We start from the raw sequence: 24,713 nt of genomic DNA, 5'->3' as shown, positions 1-24,713 counted from the left end.
TTAGCTAAGATACCAAAAACTCCCTGAAGCATCCCTTTGAATTGCACACTCAAATTGTCACACCTGAAATGCAGCCTTGGCCTTTTGGGGGAAGAATCATCAAATCCAAACATCTGCATGAACATATGTAACAAACAAAACCGGTTGTGCGACAGTTTTCATTCATGTTCCACGATGCTGATGTCCTGTAGGTTACTCTGAACCTGGAGCCAGGTTGAGTGGTGCCCAGGCTGCAGGCAAAGGTACTAGTGAGTAGCAAGGAAATGAAAGTACACTGGAATCAGTCAATCTGGATATTTGTACTCAGATTTCTGCTGTTCTTACCGCTGTCTTGCATTATATCAGTGTGTCATGTGCTCTTAGGCATCTGAAAACAGTGGCTCCTTGTGCAGGTGGCACGTAGTAGCTGTTGTTTACCATCAAGAATTTTCCTCCAGATGTTGACACATCTAAAACATGGACAGATGGGCCATGCAAAGGGTCAGGTTTACCTCCCACTGTAAGGCCAAGGAGTCTCAAGTGTGCTTTCCTTGGGTGAACTTGGATTGGTTGTTCCAGCACACTGCTGTTTTCAGCATTGTTGCTGGCTGACTTTCCCAGCTGTCTTAGACTTTGGTCTACCACCTTTGTTTAAATAAGTGCAGATAATAAATGCACTGTGAGCAAAAGTGACAGATGGTCTTTGACTCTCTTATTGTTTCTGAAAAAAGGGCAGTTGGACACAGTATTTGAAGTTGTTTCTGGGATGCAGTTGACAAGCAGTTATAAATAGGTGTCTCAGCAGCTCTGCTAACCCTGTTAAGTGCATGTGCCTGTTCTGGACAGCACAGTGAGAATATCCAAGTTAATGTCACCTGATGTTTCAGCAGGAGTCAAGAAATCAGATAAAATTCTAGAAAACACTTAAACAGGGATAGAGAACCAGCTGTGGGATTTTACCACGAATACAAAGCCCTTTGATAAGGAACACAAATCTAGGTTCTTGTTCTCTGACAGGGATAGCATAACTGGAATAAAGTTCAGAGAAGGCCAGTTAGGCCATTTAGAAGTATAATGGCTTTCACCAAAGGAACAAGGGAATAGGTTGAGACTGTTCAGCTTGCAGGAGAGATGAGTTGAGGATATGACAAATACCTGTAGAGTTCAGTGGCACATGAAAAAGAGATAGGGATTGAATGCTCACAATCTCTTTCAGTAAAAACAAAAAACAACCACATGACACCAAAGGGAGCTGAGCACAGCCAGATAAGGAGAGAGAAGAGGTTCTTTCCTGTGATATTGGATGTTAAATCCTTGTGGTTGTTCTAAATTCTAGGATTTCACCATGGAAGAAAGTCATTGAGGGTTAGGAAATAGAAGTTCCCTGAGCTGCAAATAAATGGAAGCTGGAAGCTTACTTAGAGGAAGCATCCTAGTTTCTTGCCTTTGTCTTATTTCTTCTTAGCATCCACTTAATGTCACCATCGAAGAGGTGATGTCTTGACACCTCAGGATAGGGGGTCTGAAAGCAACACTCCAGTGTAGCATGAAACAAGTGCTTGTGTGGGTGGGTTACTTTTTGTGTTGTGGTGAGCTTGGCCATAAGCCCGAGTATGGCAACATTAATGCAGTGAATATTTCAGGCTGAGGGCAGGGTGTTTTTGTTCATGGCACATTACAGGCATATTGTCTGGCTTATGCCTCTCAAATGAGTCTGGAGGTACTAATTGTTCTGGCTGGTTGAATGTTGTCACCTCAGGCCTGGTGTGAGGTCAACTGGCCAGCAGAAGGCTCCTTGCAGTGACTGGCTATGTGCAAGGCTTATTCAGGGTCCTGGCTGCAACAGGGCTTGTTTTCAAGGATATTCTGGGAATGCTGTTGACAATGGGGCAAGGAGTTTCTGGGGCAGGAGTAAGTGATGACAATCTGAGAGATCAGACTGCCTGTCTGGTGTAAATCAGTGGAGGTTGGGTGGAGTTGTGCCAGGTGACACTGGTGTGGCCTGTGGCTCATCCAGTTTGTGACCCACAAGTCACTTGGTATTGTTCCTTTAATTCCTATTCTGACTCTATGTACCCCACCCCACCTGCCCTTGTGAGGGTACTCCACTGGAATGTAAGTCATTGTGCAACCAGGAGAACAAGCAAGCTTCCATGTTAGAGGGCAGGGAGGCCAGGAACCACCCACAGCACTGGAGTAGAAAACTCAGTAGTAAAGAACTTGGCAAGGCTATATCCCAAGTGCTTGCTCAGAAGAGCCTTCCATTGTGGTGGTGGGGAATTGTTTTCCCTGTTCTTCCCCTTGTTGTGGTGTTCAAGAGGATTCTCATCTGTTGAAAAATCTGTTCTGTGGTTTGAAGGTGCACGGAGAGACCTTCTCCTTTTACTAATCCTGTTCTATACTTGCTTCCATTCTTTTTCTCCATCCTTCCCCTCCAGCTGCTGAGCATGAAGAGCTGGAGTGACATGAGACAAGAGGTGATGTTCCTGAACAATGTGAATGCCTCAAACTCCTCTACACAGATCTATCAGGCTGTGTCACGGATTGTATGCGGCCATCCTGAAGGTGGAGGGCTCAAAATTAAATCCCTCAACTGGTATGAGGATAACAATTACAAAGCACTGTTTGGAGGCAACAGCACTGAAGATGATGTGATTAACTTCTATGATAACTCCACAAGTAAGTGTAACAATGGCTTAGTTTGAGGTCCTATCTACTTCATGATTGTCACCACTAGCGTTTTCCAAACTTCCACAGATGAAGGTAGGTGGTCCTGAGGGACATATTCACTGCTATTTCAGAAGGGCATATTGTCCTGCATGTGCCCTTAAGGCGAAGAAGTTATCAGCTTGCAGAGTCTCCCAAGGACCTGCTACCTACCACCTATGTAGCGTACACAGGAAGCTGTGCAGTGGGGCTGCATTAGTGGGAGAGGGAGTGCAGTCACATGTAGCCTCTGGAAATCTGACCTTTTCCAGATAAATTTTGTTTGTGCCATGCATTGGGGTTGTGGAAGTGTTGCAGAACTAGTACTGTGGCTCTTAGTGTTGGAGGCTACCTGGTTGCTCCTTGTTTGCTGGGCAGACTGTGCAGGCTTGGGCTGAAAGGGGCTTTTTGTGAAGCTTTGCAGTAAAGGAGGGGGTTTGCGTCTGAAAAAAGGTTTGATTGTTCTTGAAGTTCTATGCCTTCTGCAGTTGTTACTGTGCTGTTCAGCCACTCACCTTTGTGCTCTTCTTCAGCACCCTACTGCAATGAGCTAATGAAGAACCTGGAATCCAGCCCGCTTTCCAGGATTATCTGGAGGGCTTTGAAGCCCTTGCTGATTGGGAAGATCTTGTACACTCCAGATACACCAGCTGTAAGGAAGGTCATGTCTGAGGTAACTCTAGCCCTGTCATCTAATAATGTAGCATTAGCTGTGTCCTCTGGCTGTGCAGCTGATCCTCTCTAGTTAAATTGGACCCAAACACAAACCTAGGAAGGATTGCCTACAAAGGCACAGCCTCCTGAATCTTTCACCTCCCATGTACTTGCTATTGAAGGCTCAATACACCCTCTCAGCTCATGATGGTCTCTGCCAGCTTTTGGAAATAACCTTCCTCTCTGCTTTGTGACAGGTGAACAGGACATTCCAGGAGCTGGGTGTGTTTCGTGACCTCGGGGGAATGTGGGAGGAGATAAGCCCAAAGATTTGGACATTTATGGAAAGTAGTCAGGAAATGGATCTCATTCGGGTCAGTATGCTGTCCTTGCCAGAACCACTGCTGTTGTTTTTTGCAATAAGTGATGAAATATTTATTTTAAAAGGTGCTTCAGTGCTGAATTGGGCAGACAGATACTGTGGATGGGACCTCTTCTTGAAAGAGATCTTGAGTACTGATCTTGCATTATGATTGGCATTCCTTCCTTCACCTAACAGTCTCTTGCAAACAGCACATTTAACACCCAATTCTAATCTGCCTTTGTTGGAAGATGTACTGTTTTGTCTGCAGTCTTGCCCTAATGTGTCATGAGCATGTCACCATGGTTCCTCGGGTGCAGCTATGAGGGGTGGATCTTTGCACCCTGAGCCAATATCTTAAGTACAGTGATGTAAAGCTAACATCAAGAAACAGAGGGACTGCTGTAGAGTAGTTTTTCCAGCTGTCTCTGCAACACAGTTGGTTGGCTATCACCATGCACCATCTTGTGTACAGAGACCTCCCCAGGTTGTATAAACCCTGAAATTAATTCCTTTTTCACCCCAGTGTAATGCTGTGCTGAATAATCATGTGACCTGGCCTGTTGTACTTCTCCATCAACATGACATACTAGGGCACCAGAGACAGTTGAATAGATTGTTACAAAGCTCAGGCAGAAAGCTGAGGTCCAAAACATTTATTTGCAGTGATGTCCTCTGAAAAGTGAATGTTGCTTGTATTTTTTTTTTAACTGAGCCATGGGCTTTTATGGCTTTATATCTTATGTTGCTTGTTAATACTGTTGCCTCTGGTGGTTAATTATTGATCTTCTGAGCAATCTGGTCTTTTCTGTACCAGTATAGTAAAACGATCTCTTTGTTGTCACCTGTTGGCATTCGCACAAGCAGGAGTACTTCATTGTCAGTGCCTTGGCAGCTCCCAGCAAGCATTTCCTTCATTTTTCATGTTTCTGGATTGACTGGCCATCACCTCTCAACTTTCTGGGTTGTACAATCTGTTTGGCACATTTCTTCCTGCTGAGGGAGAGGAAAGTGCTTTGTTTTCCCATCCGTGCCACTTCTAGCTTGATGCTAATGTGCCTGTGAACTTCAGGAAGGGCAACAAGTGCCCCTAGGGTTAAGGAGCTTTAATGTTGGTCTTAAACAAGATGAGGTTGAGCCATTTCCCTGCACACGTGGTAGTAGAAGTTAACCATGGAGACCAAATGAAAAGGGAGCACAGCACATCCGATTCCTGTGTGCTTGGATTTCCTTTTTGTATGTTTTCCTTTGGTAGCTTGGTCTGTTCTGTTTACAGTTTGCAAAGTTGTTTTTGTAACTGTGTGACCCACTACTTTCTGGTTTGCTGGTAACAGCAGAGTATGGGGAAGCTCTTTACCTCTGTTTCATTTTTGTTGTGGCAAAAAATCCACTTCCTGTTCTTGATCATGAGAATTTTTGCAGTTTTCTCTCTTGTGCAGGTTTTTCTTTTTATCTCCCTGACTTCAGTTCAACTATGTAATTTACAATTACTGTTCCCTTCCTGCCTGGCCTTAAATTGTCTGCCCAGTGGACTGGTTTCTGCTTCAGTGCATTTGTGCTAGGCATTGTGCATACAGTAGCCTGTCCTCAGAAAGCTAGCAGTTAAACGAGGTGAAGAAGGCACTGTCCTAGACAAGAGGATAAAGGCAGGACATCATGGCTGTACAGGGGAGCTTCAGCTAGCCCTGGTGGCACAAAAACAAAATACAAAAATCGCCTGGCCTCTGGTGCTGGTATTTCTGCTCAGCACAGTGACTATTGAGCCTTCAGCTGTACCTCAATTGCTCTCCATCCAAGCCAGGAGGTGAGATTTTTCTGGAAGAAGTGAGCAGAGCTAGGCACCAAGTATTGGGCAAATGCATTTCTGCGGTGCTAGCATCTCCCTTTTCCCTGGTTTGCCTGTGTGGGGTGCAGAGCTGTACATGGCTCTCTGCTGCCCTCTCCTTGGGAGAGGGGTTGGCCGGACATGGAGGCGGGCAGCCAGCCTGCAAAGCACACCGATATGGTGTAGCTGTACCGAGGGAGGCATATCCCTCTTAAAGCCAAGGTAAGGGGAAGGACACCACTGTATTGATCCTCTCAGTATGATAGAGGGCCTCTACCTGCACCTTCTTAGCAGCTGTTTTCCTTGTAATGCTTGACTTCATTATGAGAAAGGAATCTAATATTATTTCTCACAACCATTTTGTCTTTGAAAACAAAACTCATGCAGACGTTACTGAAAGGCAAAGCCCTCTGGGACCTGCACTTTCCAGCTTCCAACTGGACAGTAGAGGATGTTGCCCGCTTCCTGTCAAACAGTCCAGAGGACTTTGAGACAGAAAATGGCACTGTGTACACCTGGGTGGATGCCTTCAATGAGACAGACCGGGCTATCCAGACCATCTCCCGCTTCATGGAGGTGAGATATTGTTAGTGTGGGCAAGGTGCTGGGGGAGGGCAGCAGCTTGGTCTCCACTTATGCAGTTGGGTGTTCTGAAAAGGTAAGGTAGATATTCCTCCATCCATTTTATGGATACAACCAGGATGTAGGAATCTTCCTGTAGGCCTTGTTCTTGAAGTTTTGCTTCCATCACTGCATGTGGTTTCCTGCCCTTCTGTTAGTGACTGAAAGCTGCTGCTGTCTCCAGCAGTGTAGCTGTTCATACTTCACTTTGCGGTGGGGTTTAGCTGAGGGCTGTGGTAAAGCTAGCAGCTGCTTCAAATTGAGGGAACAAAATTAGTTTTACTTTTTGCCTCATCAGCTTGGGAGATGAGTGCAAGCAGAAACAGGCCATGGCCTGTTAAGGGCTTGATTCAAAACCTTCAGGTCTCTCCACTGATGTTTATAGGCTTTGAATCAGATTTGATTTATTGGTAACAGATGAAATAAGACCATTTATGGAAGTTGATACTTGGATGAAATGCTGTAGGTAATACTGCTGTGCTATTTCTCAGTGATATATGTTGGACTGGTAGGTGAATGTCAAGCAGGAAGCAATGACAACTCTTGCAACTTGCTGGGCTATAACTGAGCAAACCATTGCAAAATAGTCTGATGCTGTTGTCTTTTTACTTGGGCATGACATTACCTTTGGAGTGTTCTCTTCTTTCCCTCCACCCCACAACTAAACAAAGTACCTTATAATTTGGCAGTGTATCCCATAAATGCTTCCAATTCTGTCCCTGTCTAGTGTGTCAACCTGGACAAACTGGAGCCTGTGCCCACAGAAGTCCGGCTCATTAACAAGTCCTTGGAACTTCTGGATGAAAGGAGGTTCTGGGCTGGCATAGTCTTCACTGAAATAGCTCCTGACAGCACAGACCTTCCTCAACACGTGAAATACAAGATACGCATGGACATTGATAATGTGGAAAGGACCAACAAGATCAAGGATGGGTGAGCCCTGACATCCTGCCTTACGATCAATTTCTTACAAAGAATGGAGTGAGGAGGATTTCTAATGGAAAGGTCTTGTTCCCTTGGTGCAGGTACTGGGATCCTGGTCCCCGTGCTGATCCCTTTGAGGACATGCGCTATGTCTGGGGAGGCTTTGTCTACCTGCAGGATGTGGTAGAACAGGCCATCATCAGGGTTCAGACAGGCACAGAGAAGAAGACAGGAGTTTATGTGCAGCAGATGCCCTACCCTTGTTACGTGGATGACATGTATGTATACAGGCCGCTTCAGAAGCTCCCAGGAGGAGGAGCTTGGGAGGCATGGGCTTTTGTCAATCCTCAGGCATGGTTTTTGTCCCTATTTTCAGTGAGGAGGCAATCTCCATTGTGTTCCTAATCCCTAGAATTAGGGCACCCACATGGAAGATTTAGAATGTGTAATGACTTGCAGAGTCCTGCCCAGGAGAGTCCTGTAGTTGAGCACACACAGTACCTTCCTGAGGTGTGACCATATCCCCACACCTGATGCAACTGAAAATAGCACTGGGGAAAAAAGCAGGACAGATAGATAGGCACAGGAGAGGGGAAAGAGGGCAATTGAGAGCAGCTCCCAGACAAGGCAGCTCTTTGCACCCACTCTTTCACTGAGTGACAATTGCAGCTCCACCTCCCACTCCTAACTGGTAATATGCTCTAAACCCACCCACCTCACCTCATGGTGAGACAAGGATCCTGTGTCAGGCTTTGCATATCAGCTGCTTTGTGCAGGGAAGCCTTAGCTGTCACCATGCTCTGATAGCCCTTGAAGTGGTATCTGAAGTTGCAGTAATGTTTCTCACTCGGATCTCCTGGCCCCTTTCTTTCATTTTCTCAGATTTCTGCGTGTCATGAGCCGCTCCATGCCTCTCTTCATGACACTAGCTTGGATCTACTCAGTGGCTGTGATAATTAAGGGCATTGTGTATGAGAAGGAAGCCCGGCTGAAAGAAACAATGAGGATTATGGGACTTGACAATGGCATCCTTTGGTTAAGCTGGTTCATTAGCAGCCTTGTCCCTCTCCTGATGAGTGCAGGACTCTTGGTGCTGATCCTGAAGGTGAGTTGCCTGGTTTGGCCTGTGGCAGCAAATTCTAGAGCCTTTAGAGCCTGCCAAGCAGTGGTCTGCACTGACACACTGGGGAGGAGTTTGTGGGTATGTGTTGACCAGTCACTTTTTGGGAACAGAATTTAGGAACAACAGGACTATGTGGCTGAAAACAGCAGGAGGGAATGTTGTAGATTCAGTTCTGTTGAAAAGATGCCTCTGGTACTGCCTCACTTCTGGGAAGGCTGTTGTGCAAATTGCAGGAAACCCTGCCTCCGCTGAGCAGCAGCTCTGCAGAGCTGCCTATAACAGAGGTACCTCGGAGAGCCCTTTCAAAACCTCATGCACTTATTGTTCTCCTGCCAGATGGGGAATCTGCTGCCTTACAGTGATCCTAGTGTGGTGTTCATTTTCCTCTCCATCTTCGGCGTTGTAACCATCCTCCAGTGCTTCCTCATCAGCACCGTGTTCTCCAGGGCCAACCTGGCAGCTGCCTGTGGGGGCATTGTCTACTTCACACTGTACCTGCCTTATGTGCTGTGTGTTGCCTGGCAGGACCACATCAGCTTCTCACTCAAGATTTTTGCGGTGAGTCTTGATGAAACTTTCCTGGGCACTGGAGTGCCGCCAGTATGGCACTCAGCAGCTGGACACTCTTACAAGGGGGGAAGTGGCAATGGGAGGTTAATTTTCAGTGTAAAAGTCTTCAGGGTTGGGCTTGATAAAGAGGTTTACTGAACCTGGTAGAAGCTGCTGGGAGGGTTTTGTTGGCTTTGGTAGTAGAAGTAATGCAGCTGGACTAAGCTGCCTTGATCTCTGTATGCTGTCATGCTGTATAACCAGGCAAGCAGCCTGAAGGAACCACCTGCTTTTCTTCTGCTCAGCATTTCTTACCTGTCTGGAGAGGGTGACTGTTAGCAACCTGTTCCCTTGCAGGAAAATCCAAAGAGTAAGGGAAAGATAGGGAAACAAACAATTCTGGGTGGAGGTCCAGTAGAGATTTCAGGCCTCTTGGAACCTAGACCAAAAATGCCACTCCATATCTGCAAATACAGTGATGGTCCATGGAATTTGGACTTTTCATATGGACAATGTCCCTCATTCTTGTGCTACAACTGAGATGACTAATTGGGGAGTAAATGTAAAAAAATTCAGTGCATGTTCATGCCTCCCATTTTCAGAGCCTGCTTTCTCCAGTAGCCTTTGGTTTCGGTTGTGAGTACTTTGCGCTCTTTGAGGAGCAGGGAGTTGGTGTTCAGTGGGACAACTTCTTTGAGAGCCCATTGGAAGAAGATGGCTTTAGCATCACCACATCAGCTGTCATGATGCTGTTTGATACCTTCCTCTATGGAGTCATGACCTGGTACATTGAATCTGTCTTCCCAGGTGAGTTCTACTTTTGAGAGATGATCATGTGTTAAGGCTTTTAAATAAATCCTTTCACTCTTTTCACCTGCTAAGGTGCAAATTTGGCACATTTTTAAGCAGAGCTATTCAAAGGTCATGGAGCAAAACCAGCATCAGAACAAGGCTGGTGCTGCTAGCAGTGAGTGTTGCCCAGCACAGAAGCATGACCCCATTGTGGCCATGGCTGATCTAGCCCCAGAAGCTTTGCTGTACTTGACTTGTTCCCTCCTCCAAAGTTCACAGACTGTGAGGCAAGAGAGAAGTTGAGTATAGTACCACATGTGCCACTAAGTACCTTTCAGCGTAGGGTTTTTAACCCTAAAGTGAAGTTAGATGTCTCTTACCCAGAGTCTGTCAGTGTCTTCATACAGAAAGATTTCTCCTTCGTGCCTCACCTCATGTGGGTAGAGTACTTCCCTTCTTGTCCTGAAAGCTAATTAAAGAAAAGTGACAGATGCACTCAGGCTCATGTAATGCTTTTGTTTTTAGGCCAGTATGGGATTCCCAGACCCTGGTACTTTCCTTTCACAAAGTCATATTGGTTTGGGGAGGAACCACAGGACAGGCAGCACCCCCATCCTGACCAGAAGGGGTCTTCAGAAGGTAAGTGCTGGACCCAGCCTTTTGAAAGTGAAATATTAAGGTCTGCCTTTTTCTGAAATGATAGTCCAAGGACAGCAGGAGCTGTACTGGCATGGATAGGTGAAGTTGGTCACCCTTTTGTTATCACTCTTTGGCTATACTGATCAAGTGGGTGCATCTGGATAAACTCAAGGTACTTTGCCTGCCTGACTGCAGCTGGGTACTCCAGGCTCATGGAATTGAGAAGGCCTTGTATTTTTGGTGACCTTAATAAAACTGGAGGTCTCCAACTCCCAAATTAGCTCAGGAGAGAGACAATAGCTAAATGACAACTTTGCTGAAGATTCCTCTCTCTGAGGAATAAAGTGGCCAGTCTTCATATAGCTCATTCCTTCACAGGCTTAGGGCAATATGATGTCTATTAAAATTCCTATGCAATTTCTGTTAAAACCTATCAGTTCTCTCTACTTTGTATTTTCTTTCAGTCTGCAAGGAGGAAGAGCCAGTGCATCTGAGTCTTGGTGTTTCCATCCAGAACCTGGTCAAAGTTTACCGTGATGGCAAGAAAGTTGCTGTAGATGGTCTCACACTCAATTTCTATGAAGGACAAATCACCTCCTTTTTGGGACATAATGGAGCAGGGAAAACCACTACCATGTAAGAACAAAATAATGGTTTCAGACAGTAGGAAAGTGACTGAATACTGCAACTCCTATCCATATAGTAGAGGTAGCCATAGAACTGGAGCGTGCAAGCTGGTGCAGACTAGAATGCCTCTGCTGATTTAGTCTAGTTGTGCTGCTGCCTTACAGATACAGGGGACTGGAACCACAGGAGGTTCAGGTTGAGGCTGGGTGAAATGAATCTGTAGGTGGCATTTTGTAGTAATGCCATTTGTGATTCTGACTTACCAGTGAAAGAAAGCAAGTTGGTACTGAAAGAACAAGAAGCTTTTAGACAAAAAAAAAAAATCTTTCCTTCAAGCAGCTATGTGGGTGTTCTTTGATCACCACTGGAGCTGATTTGTGGTTTGGTTTATTTAAAATCCATTAGTGAGATGTTTTTCAGGCTACTTTCTAGATATGGGATTCCCCAGGGTTTCCACCTACTCTTAATTCAGCCTTCCACTGTTTCCTAGTGGCAGAACCTGCTGATCTATTCTATTTTTCTTTCAGGTCCATTTTGACTGGCTTGTTTCCCCCAACTTCGGGTACAGCCTTCATCCTGGGCAAAGATATCCGCTCTGAGCTTAGCACCATCAGGCAGAACCTGGGTGTATGTCCACAACACAATGTGCTGTTTGACTTGTGAGTATCATCTGGGATATGTAGGACTGATGGTATCTAACAGATGTTTGGGTTCTCTAGGATACAGCAATGTGCTTTTGGCTTTGACAGTCCTTTTTCTGTGTGCTCATGGTGTGAGACAGTGGAGTGTGTGGGATTGGTACAGGAACATTCTGTTTATTAGCACATTCCCAAGTGCCTGGGAATGACCAGCAAGAGCTTACACTTTCATCTTTCATGTCTGTTAATAATGTACTCCACTCAGCTAGGCCAAGTGTATCCCTGGTGCCTACTGATTTAGGTTGTTTGTGGTCCTGTCAAGCACCCTTAAAAAAAGAGTATTTACATGGGTGCTGAATAGAGCCGCACCCTGAAGTCAGGCTCAAACTGAGTACACTCAGTCTGTGGCTCCTTCCTGAAAGGTCAGCCTTAAAAGATGTTTTCCTGAGGAAACAGAAATGCCTGCAGTAATGCTAATAAAAGGGACGAATCCCAGTATGGTGCTTTCAACTCTGCCCTGAGGCTACATTTGTTCTCTAGGCTGACTGTGGAGGAGCACATCTGGTTCTATGCTCGGCTCAAAGGGCTGCCAGAAAAGAAGGTGAAAGAGGAGATGGATCAGATGGCAACAGATGTTGGTTTGCCTCACAAACTGAAAGCTAGGACAAGCAAGCTCTCTGGTAGGTTCAGATCTTCTACATTTCTCAGCCTCAGAAACACTCCACTGGCTTTTGCAGAGGCTGTGTTATGGACCCTGATGGAATCCTGCAATTATATATAGACTACTATAAAATTAAGCATTTAAGGAAGTGACTTATTTATTAAGTACCTAATTAGTCTATCTTATTAAACATCACAATCTTGCACAGTCTCAAGCTATCCAATGGCCATAACAAGTCTCTCACTTTCTCTGAGTATTGTGTATTTTTTTCCATCATGACACAGTTCAGCTACATTTGCTGTGTGTTGTCCAAAGCTTATTCATATATTTGGGGTTTATGAGTTTACATGAGGGTGGCTTGGACCATAGTCTACAAAGTCTCTTGCTGTTTGCGGATCATGCATGCATTCCTTATACTGACTTCTGCCCCTTCAGTTGGTGACCTGGAGTGCCCTTCTCCTTTGTTCAGTACAGGCAGAATTCCTGTGTCAGTCTGTACCAGATACTAGAGGGACTGACATGCCTTTGTCTTACTCAAGTATCAGTACAGACTGCACATTTGACTTCAGGGAGGGAGAGCAGATGACCATGGTTGACTTTAGTATTGAGGAATGCAATATAATTCCTTGTTTTTGCCTCTGGAACACTTTCATGGAAGGGGAGTCTCATGGGGACTTATTTCCGCAGCTCAGGCTCTGGAGACCTGTGTTCCAGATCCCCAAATATGCTTAGGCTTCCAAGCTGGCAATTTGCTACCCCTGGTGCTGAGACAGTATAGTTCACTGTGGGCGTGCAAGGTGTGGTTCCCTGCAGTAGGAGAGTTAGACTCCACTGAGGAGTGACTATCCAGATGAATTATCCACTGTCCAGAAAGTGGTAGGACCCTGAATGCCTGAAACAGCAGCAGTACTTTTTCTCCTCAGTCTGCTTTCTTTCAGAGAGCTCATTATCCTTCATACTGCAAGTATTGCTGTTCACCTCATCTCTGCATCAGCCTGAACACTTCTTTCTTCTTGTGCCTGACAGGTGGCATGCAGAGGAAGCTCTCTGTTGCCTTAGCTTTTGTTGGTGGCTCCAAAGTTGTCATTCTGGATGAGCCTACAGCTGGGGTGGATCCTTATTCTCGCAGAGGAATATGGGAACTGCTTCTGAAGTATCGGCAAGGTATGTCATCTTTACTCTTAATAAATGTATTGTGGGAGGCAAAAGAAAATCAATCTGATTCTGGACTGTTCTCAAAATAGCAATATGTCTTTGCAAATTTATTGTTGCCTGTGCCAAGGAATGAACAGAGACCATGCAGGACAAGGATGCTCAGATCTCTCATATATCTTTCTCCTCCTATTCATGTCAGAGTTCATGAACAAACTTTTTTACTGGATTATGACTGAGGGCAACTAAAGTCAGAAAATTAACCCTGCTGTTCAGCGGTGTCCTGTTCTGCCCCATGCAATCAGCCTTGCAGACATGAAATTAAACCTGTCTTTGCTGAGTGTGACTAAAGCCAGCAGAGAAGGGGGAGAATAAACCCATGACAGAAGTTGTGAATCTTCTCCATACTCTTGGCCTTGTTCAAAGGGCCCAAAATTGTGGCATCAACCTCCCATCCAACTTCATGGCAAGGTGCAGGTGATTGTGGCTTTGGTGTGGCAGCAAACAAACAGGTTTGTTTGACTTGGCAGCCACATCTTCCTTGCTCTCTTTCAGGTCGCACTATCATTCTCTCCACGCACCACATGGATGAGGCAGACATTCTGGGGGACCGGATTGCTATAATTTCTCATGGCAAGCTCTGCTGTGTTGGCTCTTCTCTCTTCCTGAAGAACCAGCTGGGAACAGGCTATTATTTGACCCTGGTCAAAAAGGACGTGGATTCCTCTCTGAGCTCCTGCCGAAACAGCAGCAGCACAGTTTCCTATCTGAAAAAGGTAGAGCTGGCCTTTTATGCTCATGTTTATTCTTTCTTCATGAAATCTTAGGCTTTTTGGAAGCAGCAGCTAAGATTTTCTATGTCTCAATGTCTCGAAGGAAAATCCCTTGTTCTTTGAAAGAAGTGTTACTTGTCCGGCGGATACTGTGCCAGACCATATCTAATTAAACTGTTGTGTGGGACATACATCCCCATTATGGTTTCTTTCAGTGACAGTGGTCTCCAGCTGATCAGAGATACACAAAATAAGTGAAGTATACTTTTGTAACACTCACTTCTGTACCCATCATCCTACTTCTGTTTTAGCCTTTGCAGTGCTGTGTCACCATCTGCAGCATCTGGTTGGACTTATTAGTATGCAGCATCTGGTAGGCCCCATTTTGAATAAACAGCAGGAAATAATGTTTGTCTTCTCTTTTGTGACCAGGATGACAGTGTCTCCCAGAGCAGCTCTGATGCTGGCCTTGGCAGTGACCATGAAAGTGACACATTGACAATAGGTGAGGCTTGGAAAAAAATTTAAGATTGAATTCCAGTTGACTTTGCTCTGTGGCTTGCCTTGGACAGCTGACTTAACCTTGTTGCTCCAAGGTAGCTACAGTCTTGGGAAAATTATTAAATTCACAGTGATGATATTTTAAATATTGGAATGCATTTCTTGAGTGAGCCATTTTGAATTCAAGCTGTCCTGAGATATAATAAGCAAATATTATGTAGTTGTGTGGCCTGTTGGCAGTATATAATGTTGGTGAGCTGTACATCAGTGATTTATTTGCAGGTCTTCCAGTCCCATGTACAAGCTCTCCCAAGTTCTGCACATAAGAAGTATAGCCAAGCTTTGGTCCAGGCTTTTCTCCAGTCTTGTGTTAAATTAAAAAGAAATGACACTTCATGGAAATTAGCTTCTTTCCAGAGATGTCCTATTTGTCCTCCTTTTCTGGCAGGATTTTTAAGGCTGAGCTCTTTTTTCCACATTATGAATGTAACCAGAACAGAACTATCTTTTACATTTGTTTTTTCTAGATGTGTCTGCAATTTCAAATCTCATTACAAAACATGTTCCTGAGGCAAGACTGGTGGAGGACATAGGTCATGAATTAACCTATGTCTTGCCATACAAAGCCGCTAAAGAGGGAGCTTTTGTGGAGCTGTTCCATGAAATTGATGACCGTCTTTCTGATCTTGGCATTTCCAGCTATGGCATCTCGGAAACTACTCTGGAGGAGGTTAGTGAGCTGCTGATTCCTGTTTGTCTTAAACTAGGCAGAAGGAATCATGACATAATTAAGAATGAGATTAAGCCTTATTTCTTCCTGTAAAAATTGACAGAACAGCTTTGCGTTCCTCTCCAAAATGGATTGTCTTCTGCCTTGTGTAAGAGTGTGCTCACAGAGGTGTGCATTGAAAACTGAAATGTGGTACAAACAGGCAAGGACAGGTCCTGTGTGCTCATCTGCACTTTGCTGAGATATCATGTGTAGGTTGGCCCCCGATTTGGCTTCTAATATCTGTGTTATTTTTAGGCATGCTTTGTGTTGCATTTAACTGAAAATATACATTTCAGTACTGTATACATACATTATGTAAACAATTTAGACATATGCCCTTGTCAGGGACTTTTTATGGTTTCAGGGTTTGTTCTATGTGACTGATCCAGCTGCCAAGTCTCTCTTTTTTATCACAAAAGTATCATGCACATTATCTCTGTGTAGGATCTTTATTTGTTTATTTTAAAAGAATGATAAGGGAAGATGAAAGAGTGGTTTTGTCACTTACTGATGTTGCCATCTATGTCCTTCAGAGCTGTGAAGACCTTGGTTGTTATCTGCAATTTGAAAAAAGAGTTATATCTGGTTTAGGAGAGTCCACGGGTCAAGCTCCATGAAGGTGCCTATTCAAGCAAGAGCTGTTAGACGTGGGGAAATATGAGATTCACAAGTTTAGTTACTAGGTCTGTTTCTGAGACACAGAAAAGAGCTCATGTTTGAGATGGCTTACGAACTCATATTGGAAAGGGGGCACAGCTGGTAGCAGTCTGACAGTCTGAAACTGGACAGAAGCCACAAAGTCAATGTCACTATCATGCAGAGGATAAACTCAGTATCCTCAGTTCCTTCATTGCACCTGCCAGTCTCACACAGCATCTTCTGAAGCAGTACCCACAGTATCTCTCCTCCTTTGATTTTAATTGACAGTTATCATTCCTTTTCAGATCTTCCTGAAAGTGGCTGATGATAGTGGTGTGGATGCAGAAACCTCAGGTAGGTGTAGTTGTCCCCTACAGAAGTGACACATACTAAGGTGTGACAGAGCCTGATTGAGACTGAACTGAAGCTCTTCTTTCCTAGTATTTTTAATGACCTGAAGTAGCTGGGTTTAGTGTATTTAATGCATGCCTTTATGTGCTGTAATGGTCAATTGACTCAGTTGGTAGTATATTTATTTTGTGATAGTGAAGAGTTTCTGTTGTTTGAGTATATTGCAAATTACTTGACTGACACTGTTGTCTGCTCTGAAGAACTCCTGACGCATCAGACCAGAGTAACGCCCAAATTACTTTCCCTTTCTGAGAGCAGATCACTGCACTGAGTGCTTATAACAGCACATTGCACTTGTAGTGACATGACTATGTATGACTTTCATGTGGAAAGTGAGAGTTTCTTATGATGAGAGCAGCCTGCTCTCCTGGGAGAAAAACTAAAAAGGTGGCAAGTGCAACTAGAAGAAGTTTCTGGGACATCACAGAAAGTATGGTGCATAAAACATGACCCATTGCAGAATGAGTCTTGGTTTTGTTTTTACCTGCACTGAAGTCACTCCAGATCAACTCTTCAGTTTGCAAATGGAAGACATGCAAAATGAAAATTATATTGCTTTGTTTTTTCTGGGGCTAGCTGGAGATTAACTGAAGCAGTTCAGGTAACCATAACTGCATCATTTTCAGATGGCACATTGCCAGCCAGAAGGAACAGACGTGTGTTTGGAGACAGACAGAGCTGCCTTCGTCCCTTTACAGAAGATGATGCATTTGATCCTAATGACTCAGACATAGATCCAGGTATTGCTAGAGTTCAAGCCTGTTTTCTTTCTCTGAATGCTCTTTCATATTATAGGTACTGTGGATCTTAAGGCTTGAGTCTGCCAAAGGAGTGGTGATGTATTTGCCTTTAGAAATAGTGGACAGTGCAGGATGCACAGCCTGCTCAGTTCTCCCATTCAAAGCTCAGAGAGAAGGGAGAAAACACATTCATGTAAATTTATCTAGTTATTTCTCCTGATTCTGCACTTTTTTTTGGCAGATGCGAGTGGCTGCTCCAGCCATCACCTTGTGTTTCCAGCACTGACAGCATCTCTGAACTTTTGAATAATGGTAATTTCTTCTTGCTAGCAGAATCCAGAGAGACAGACCTTCTCAGTGGCATGGATGGGAAAGGCTCCTACCAAATGAAGGGCTGGAAGCTGACCCAGCAGCAGTTCATGGCTCTGTTGTGGAAGAGGATGCTCATTGCCAAGAGAAGCCGGAAGGGCTTTTTTGCCCAGGTGAGAGCCTCCAACATGAGCAAAGTCCCTCATCAGGGACAGCTCTGGCCTGTGTGTTGTAGTCTGAGTTGATGGTAGGCTAAAAACCTCAAGGGAATGCAGATAACCAAAACTAGCCTTCACTGCACATGGGGGCAGAAGTGAAGCACTTGCCTGTGCAAGTGAAAGGTGTTGCATGATAAACCAATGTGATTACAGTATTCTTGCACAGCAAGTGTAATTTTGCCCTTGGAAGCAACATTTGCAGCTGAAGTGAATTCCGTGATTGAACACAAGATAGATCTTGCATTGGTTTCTAGCACTGTTGTGGTGTACACAGCAAAGATATTCCTGGGAAACTTTGAAAATGTTTTGATCCAATAAGTGAGCCATATGTACTTCCTGATGCCTCTGGAAACATTTGTTTATTAAAAGGACGTGTTTTTTCCTTACAATTTCAGATTGTGCTGCCAGCTGTCTTTGTGTGTATTGCTCTCATGTTCAGCCTGATTGTTCCTCCCTTTGGGAAGTACCCCAGCCTGGAATTACAACCCTGGATGTATGATGAGCAGTACACTTTTATTAGGTATGTTTTGTGTGGCCTATAAATTATATTCTTCACAAACTTGAGTTACTGAGTTCTTTAACAGGTCCTTTTGGGTTTTGTGCTAATCTCAGAAGCACGTTTTAAAAGAGAGTTTTGGTATTTTTTTCTTCGACCTTTAAATGCCAGCTCTAACAGGCAAGGCTATATCCATTTCTGAATGGTGCTATGACTCTCCTAATAATACTGTGTACAAAGACTTGGAATGTGTGTGTGCTCTTAGGCCAAGCATTCTTCAAGGGCAAATCCCCGCCCACATCCTTTCACTCTGCTCTTGGCCTTGCTCTGTTGCTTCTTTTGCTGTGTGCTGGTTACCACTCTGACTGATAGTGTTTTTCTGCTGTTCCCATAGCAACGATGCTCCAGAAGATGCAGGCACTCACAAGCTTTTGGATGCCCTTCTTGATAAGCCAGGGTTTGGGACACGCTGTATGCAGGGACATTCCATCCCGTAAGTAGAACTCTGGTCTGGGAACAGGACACACATCCCTGGTAGCTCTAGCTGACTTTTGGAAATTGTGGTAATGTGTGGCCAGAGCAGGATTTAAGCCAAAAGAGTTGTAATTACATTCAGCTTTTCTGCTCAGAACTTTTTTAAAAGTTGCCAGCCCTCAGTCTGGTGAGGAAGTTGAGGTTTGAGTGAAACTCCTTGCTGATAGAGATGGAAAGGGGAGAGCAAATGACTCAAGTTACTGTTTGGTCCTGAACATGGTAAAGGACCTATTTATGTTGTTGACTGTCGCTATTCCCACCACACAATCCTTTGTTTCCAGCTGCATTGTAAACCTGAGTTAGCTCCCCACAAACACCAGCAGAAGGGGTGGGGAGCCAGACAGGCATTTGTTGTTTCCTAACCTGAGTTGGTGCACAACCTTGAGCAAGTTGCTGAAGATCTAGTCTGTGAAAGTAGATGTTTACACTCTGAGTCCAAGATGGTGTGTCCAGAAGATCTGCAGCTCATGTTCACAGGATGATGGGGAGGGAGACAAGGTGTCTGATATAATGGTCAGTGGTGGAAAGTAAGCTGCATCCTTCATAACAGGCATGAAAGCTGAGCTATTCCACCAATGGGCCATAGGAAAAAAGCTGCCCACTGCTACTTTGAGAAAGAGCAGTGTTTTGATGCCCAAAGGCAGAAATATATCCAAGGAGTCATCCAAGAAGATTGTTTGCTGTGATCTTAAAATCACAGGATATCTCAAGTTGGAAGAGACCCATGAGAATCAAGTCCAACTATCTGTTCCTTGGAGAACTACTTTTAACTAAATCATGTGACTAAGCACATTCTCCAGTTGCTCCCTGAACTCTGGACAGTGTGCCTGCCAGGACTCACTGAAACAAAGCATTTATTTATAATGCAAAGAGGGGAGTGTCTGGCCCTACAGTGTTGGCCTGCCCCAGTTTCTTTGGCAGTGGGATCTGCTAAAAGCTGCAGAGTCTGATCTGTTGCTCTGAGCTGTTTGTCTCTGTGAGGTCAAGCTCATTTGAGAAACTGACTCTGCTGGGGACTGTGGAGTTTGATCTTTAAATCTCTTGTAAGCAAAGGCCATCATATTTATCTTAAAAACTGCTTTTTTCTTGCCTTTTTCCAAACACAGGGATACTCCTTGCACTGTGGGGCAGAAGGAATGGACCACTGCTTCAGTCCCAGAGTCAGTGCTGGATATCTTCCTGAAAGGCAACTGGAGCATGGAGAATCCTTCCCCATCTTGTGAGTGTAGCAGTGAGAAGATCAAGAAGATGCTGCCTGTGTGCCCCCCTGGTGCAGGTGGCCTGCCACCCCCACAGGTAGGAGGGGCACAGTGGTACTGCAGGGAGGAATGCTCGTGAGGAGCAGAGTGGCTAGGTGTGATTCTTGCATGCAGCATTGTACAAGATTTATTTTACTGAGTACCTGTGTTTTCTAATGAGCATTTATCTGTGTTTTCACTGGTGACACCAGCGTGAGCAAGACACAGCTGACATCCTCCAGAATCTGACAGGCCGCAATATATCAGACTACCTAGTGAAGACCTATGCACAGATCATTGGGAAAAGGTAGCTATTGAACACTCCCCCTTCCCTCCCTGACAAGCACTGCTTGCTCTGAGGGTGATGCACAGATCAGGCAAATAAGCCTGGGCAGCCCTAATTCTTCAGTAGTGAGCCAAATCCCCTCAGGTCCTCAGATAGCCCTGATCCTCAGCTCGATGATGTTTCTGCTTTGTGGGTGGTTCTGTGTGCTGACCCTCATAGGCAGATTATGGGGAAAGCCCAGAAGAGGAATGATGGGAGCTATATCAGATGTCAGAGGCTATTGCACTCTTTTCCCAGGCATGTGCTTGCAGCTTTTTTAGGTCTCTCTCCTCTGGTTCCGTGTATTATATATCAACTCTTTTCTCTCTGCAGCTTAAAGAATAAAATCTGGGTGAATGAGTTCAGGTGAGTTACTGCATTTTCCTTAGCTTGTATATGTCCACTAAACCTTGAACATAGTATTTAGCAGGACACATCCACTGTGCTTTGCAGTTTGTGTTGTAGGACTCTTAACTGCCAGATATTGGAGGAAGATGTTTAAGGATAAACTGGGACAACCCCAGAGCACTGGATAGCATGTCTGTCTTATGGAGAGAGCAGTTTTGAAAAGATTTGCATGACCAGTGTGCTGGTACTCTATTCTGTGAGGTGCTATTCTTCCAAGCAGGGGCAGTAGGGAGACATCCTGCTTTGCCTGCAGCAGAGAATAGCTGCCTTTGGGCAGCACACCGAGCACTCGTGATATGAGTGTTTAACCTCAGAAACAAAGAGTAGAAGACTTCATGGCTAAGCAGCCATGTAGGAGAATAAAAGTCATCCCTTCATGTAAGAGTGGAGATGGTAGTTTTTGGTGTACTGCAGGAAGAGGAGACATGGATGTGGAGAGGGATAAGGAGTAGCATTTTGTGGAGGTCTGTCAGCATCATGTCATGTCATAGCATCACTTTCTATCTGAACTTTCAGGTATGGTGGCTTTTCCTTGGGAGCCAGCAGTTCCCTCGTCCTTCCTCCAGGTCATGAAGTCACTGATGCCATTAAACAGGTGAAGAAAATTTTGGAGCTGGCACAGGTGAGCTGTTGTCCCCCCATAAGCCCAGGATGCACTAAATACGGAATCTTTTTCCTTGGGAGATGACTTGGAAGCCATAAAATGAGGAGCATGTGTATGTTAGCTGTGTCCACTGACTTCTCCCCACTACCTCTGAGCTGAGATCTCCCAGGCTGTTGTCTGGGAGTAGCAGAAGTCTTGGAGACATACTCAGCTAAAGCTTGCCCAGCCCATGTTGCTGATGTGGCTTCTGCCCAGCACCAGTTGCAAGCCAGTGGGGATTGCAAACATCTGAATGTTTTGTGGCAGGACAGGGTGGGCTGTCTTGTGGAATTAAGAAGTGGTTGTTGCCATCTTCAAAACCTCAGCTGAACCTTCCTGTGCTGAGTCAGCCCTGGCTCAGAGCAAATTTGGGCCACTGTTCTCCTCTGAGTCTGCCAGCCTGCATCCTGCAATGTTTCTGAAGCTTGCATGCAACTTTGGTTAATAAGTTTTGCTGGGAAAAAAACAGGCATAAGATGACCCATCTTACCAGTGAGACTACAGAAAGGAAAGGACAAAGGGAAACCACAGTTACTCAGCCTTCTTACCACCTCCAGTTTGGTGGGTAGAGGCTGTTGAATTGGCAGAAAGCTGTCAGAGCTGTGAAAAACATTGTGTAGTCTCTGCTAGACCAGGGCGTGAATAGAGACATTCTTAGAGGGGAAGTAACTGTCTCTTTGCTGTTTGCAGGGGAGTTCTGGGGATCGATTTCTCAACAGTTTATCAAGTTTCATGAAAGGCCTGGATACAAAGAACAATGTGAAGGTAAATCAGCCAATCCTTGTTTCTGTGTCTGCTATTTGAAGCTCTGGTAACTTGGAGTCATAGCAGTTTGTCTTGGAAAACTTTCTAGACCAGAGTTCTCTGTATTTGCTAGTGGAGTAAATGTAGCCTGTAGTTTTATGTGGACTTCTCAAAATCTGTTTCTCCTTTGGAGTCTAGGCCTGAATGCCAAAAGAGTTCAGTGCTGAATCAGTGATCGCTTCCAGGAGCCTCTTGTGATTATTGATTAAACTGTGTGTTCTGCCCCTGAGCAAGCTAGCTGGAATGATATGGAAAGAAATATGCCCTCAACAGAGGAAGGGATGTTCTGAAGGACTTAGGAAGCTTTTGGGTAGCTGATGTACCTGGTGCCTTTGATGCTGATGTGGTGTCTTGTAGGTGTGGTTTAACAACAAGGGCTGGCATGCCATTGCATCCTTCCTGAATGTGATCAACAATGCAATCCTTCGGGCCAACCTCCAGCAGGGTGAAAATCCCAGTGCTTATGGGATCACTGCCTTCAATCACCCACTCAACCTCACCAAGCAGCAGCTGTCTGAAGTAGCTCTGTAAGTTGTGACATGACTATGGATGGGTTTGGGCTCATTGCTGATGGCTGAAAACAGGCAACATGGGAGGTTTTGGACCTACTGGTGGACAGTCAGTGGCCTCTGCCATTTAGGCTGTTAACACAGGCCTTATTTTCTCTGGTCTGGGGAGGTGGCAACCTGTGCTGCTGAGAACTTGCTGTTGAACAGCACTTATGTACAAACTTTCTCTGTCCTTGAGCCCCTGGAAGCTGCAGTTTTTAAGAACCAGTCCTTTTCAGGAATCAGACCTTCTGCAACTCTAGGAAATCCCTCTCAGCCACCCTCAGAAAGGTGTCTCACCATAAATATGGTCATTCTTTCATCCTCACCATTTGACTAGGAACCTCCAATAGATCCTGTTGACTCTTGCCCACTGTCTCAAGCTAGGGGGCACACAGTAATGCACAGGGTTAATTTCACTGAGGCATTGACTAGTCCACTCTCGCTATAATCATCGTCAAAACTCATAATCTGTGTGCATATATATCCTTCAATCCATAAAACAGTGGCAGATAATGGGCAGATACTTGTCAGCTTTGAAACAACACCAAAAAATTACAAACCCCAACAACCCCAGGAAATGGATTATGTGGGAAACAAAGTGGTGGTAATAAGGAAAGCAGAAAGCAGTCTATTATGCTGAAGTTATTAACCAGTCTGCAGGTTGTGATGCTGTGCTTGAGATGCCAACAGACTGTGTATGTTCCCTCTGTTATATGGCTGGAGAAGAACTGTGCAGTTAAGAGAATCTTGCATGGTAATTCATTACTCAGAATTCTGAGTATAAGGACAGACTATTGATAGCAGAAGAAGAAATAATTTCTGCCTTGCCCTGCATGAGCTGCCTCATTTCATCTCAAAGGAGCCAGTACCAGCATACAAACAATTTGCTTTCTTCCTTTTTTTATCCAGGATGACCACCTCTGTGGATGTCCTTGTGTCCATCTGTGTGATCTTTGCCATGTCCTTTGTTCCTGCCAGCTTTGTGGTTTTCCTTATTCAGGAGCGTGTCAGCAAGGCTAAACACTTGCAGTTCATCAGTGGTGTGAAGCCTGTTATCTACTGGCTGGCCAACTTTGTGTGGGATATGGTAAGGACTTAGGCTGGGCTAAACTATCCTCCGTTCTGTTTTTCCAGGGTGTCTTGAAGTGCACAGTGCAGTTTGTTCTAGTGGGCACTGCGTTAATTCAGTGAATAACAACTGACACTATGACTTTTGTGTTTTCTCTCATGGGGCAGTACATCTCACTGGGTCAAGGAGTTCCACAGAGGATGGAAGGACAACCATAAGCTCAGTTATTAGCATTTTTTATGTCACTCTAAAATACTTGCCCAAAAATGTTCGTTTTTGTAGCCCCTTGTTCTGCTCTGTCCAAAGCAGGTTTCCTCAACCTGTGGTGCCTGAAACCTCTGAGAGTCTACTGATTACTTCTAGGGGGACCAAGAAGTGTAAATTCATGTGTACTGTATTATGGTTCACACATGCAATACTTTTAAGAGTCTCCCATTGAAAACAGTTTTGGGAACACTGAAGCGTTTTGAAAACTATTGAATTAGAGCTGAAAAAAAATCTCTCCTTTTTTTTATGTCACCTGGAAAGAAATCTAAAGTCATGTTTTTCACCTTCTAGTGCAACTACATTGTTCCAGCCACACTAGTTGTCATCATCTTCATCTGCTTCCAACAGAAGTCCTATGTATCCTCCTCTAACTTGCCTGTTCTGGCTCTCCTCCTGTTTCTCTATGGGTAAGGGATTTTTTATCAGAGGATGACTGGGAAGGCTCTTAGACTTGGAAGGTTCTTACGTGATGTTGCTGCCTTTTCTCTTGCCAGGTGGTCCATCACCCCTCTCATGTATCCGGCCTCCTTTGTGTTCAAAATCCCTAGCACAGCATATGTTGTGCTGACCAGTGTCAATCTCTTCATCGGCATCAATGGGAGCGTGGCCACCTTTGTCCTGGAGCTCTTCACAAACGATGTATGTTTTTTCAGAAGCTCCTCAACTGTCTTGTGCTGCTACACTCTAGTTCCATGTTCGTTCCATGGTACCTTTAGCAGCCAGGTCTCCAGAAAAACTAGGCCCTGTATGCATTAGCTTCAGCA

General features: G+C 44.8%; 1 protein-coding gene across 2 annotated transcripts in view; it reads left to right on the top strand.

Annotated features, from left to right (window-relative positions):
• Positions 1-24,713, top strand: part of ABCA1 (ATP binding cassette subfamily A member 1) — a 91,793-nt gene that overhangs the window by 57,751 nt on the left and 9,329 nt on the right. The window contains exons 9-39 of one of the 2 annotated variants that reach the window (XM_058043653.1): positions 2,418-2,658; positions 3,219-3,358; positions 3,597-3,713; positions 5,913-6,101; positions 6,874-7,079; positions 7,172-7,348; positions 7,953-8,175; positions 8,530-8,751; positions 9,345-9,549; positions 10,060-10,173; positions 10,638-10,809; positions 11,328-11,459; positions 11,979-12,118; positions 13,126-13,263; positions 13,807-14,027; positions 14,457-14,529; positions 15,053-15,255; positions 16,242-16,290; positions 16,974-17,087; positions 17,421-17,569; positions 18,010-18,134; positions 18,505-18,603; positions 19,751-19,940; positions 20,095-20,189; positions 20,541-20,573; positions 21,132-21,237; positions 21,949-22,023; positions 22,420-22,589; positions 23,523-23,700; positions 24,241-24,356; positions 24,444-24,588. In XM_058043653.1, coding sequence (XP_057899636.1) covers positions 2,418-2,658; positions 3,219-3,358; positions 3,597-3,713; positions 5,913-6,101; positions 6,874-7,079; positions 7,172-7,348; positions 7,953-8,175; positions 8,530-8,751; positions 9,345-9,549; positions 10,060-10,173; positions 10,638-10,809; positions 11,328-11,459; positions 11,979-12,118; positions 13,126-13,263; positions 13,807-14,027; positions 14,457-14,529; positions 15,053-15,255; positions 16,242-16,290; positions 16,974-17,087; positions 17,421-17,569; positions 18,010-18,134; positions 18,505-18,603; positions 19,751-19,940; positions 20,095-20,189; positions 20,541-20,573; positions 21,132-21,237; positions 21,949-22,023; positions 22,420-22,589; positions 23,523-23,700; positions 24,241-24,356; positions 24,444-24,588 — 4,557 coding nt within the window. Of the gene's footprint in view, positions 1-2,417; positions 2,659-3,218; positions 3,359-3,596; positions 3,714-5,912; positions 6,102-6,873; positions 7,080-7,171; positions 7,349-7,952; positions 8,176-8,529; positions 8,752-9,344; positions 9,550-10,059; positions 10,174-10,637; positions 10,810-11,327; positions 11,460-11,978; positions 12,119-13,125; positions 13,264-13,806; positions 14,028-14,456; positions 14,530-15,052; positions 15,256-16,241; positions 16,291-16,973; positions 17,088-17,417; positions 17,570-18,009; positions 18,135-18,504; positions 18,604-19,750; positions 19,941-20,094; positions 20,190-20,540; positions 20,574-21,131; positions 21,238-21,948; positions 22,024-22,419; positions 22,590-23,522; positions 23,701-24,240; positions 24,357-24,443; positions 24,589-24,713 lie in introns of both variants that reach the window. The other variant, XM_058043652.1, reaches the window with a different exon arrangement.

Source organism: Melospiza georgiana, chromosome Z (genome assembly GCF_028018845.1).
Source record: "Melospiza georgiana isolate bMelGeo1 chromosome Z, bMelGeo1.pri, whole genome shotgun sequence".
In the NCBI taxonomy this organism is placed as follows: domain Eukaryota; kingdom Metazoa; phylum Chordata; class Aves; order Passeriformes; family Passerellidae; genus Melospiza; species Melospiza georgiana.
This window is presented reverse-complemented; position numbering and strand designations above follow the sequence as displayed.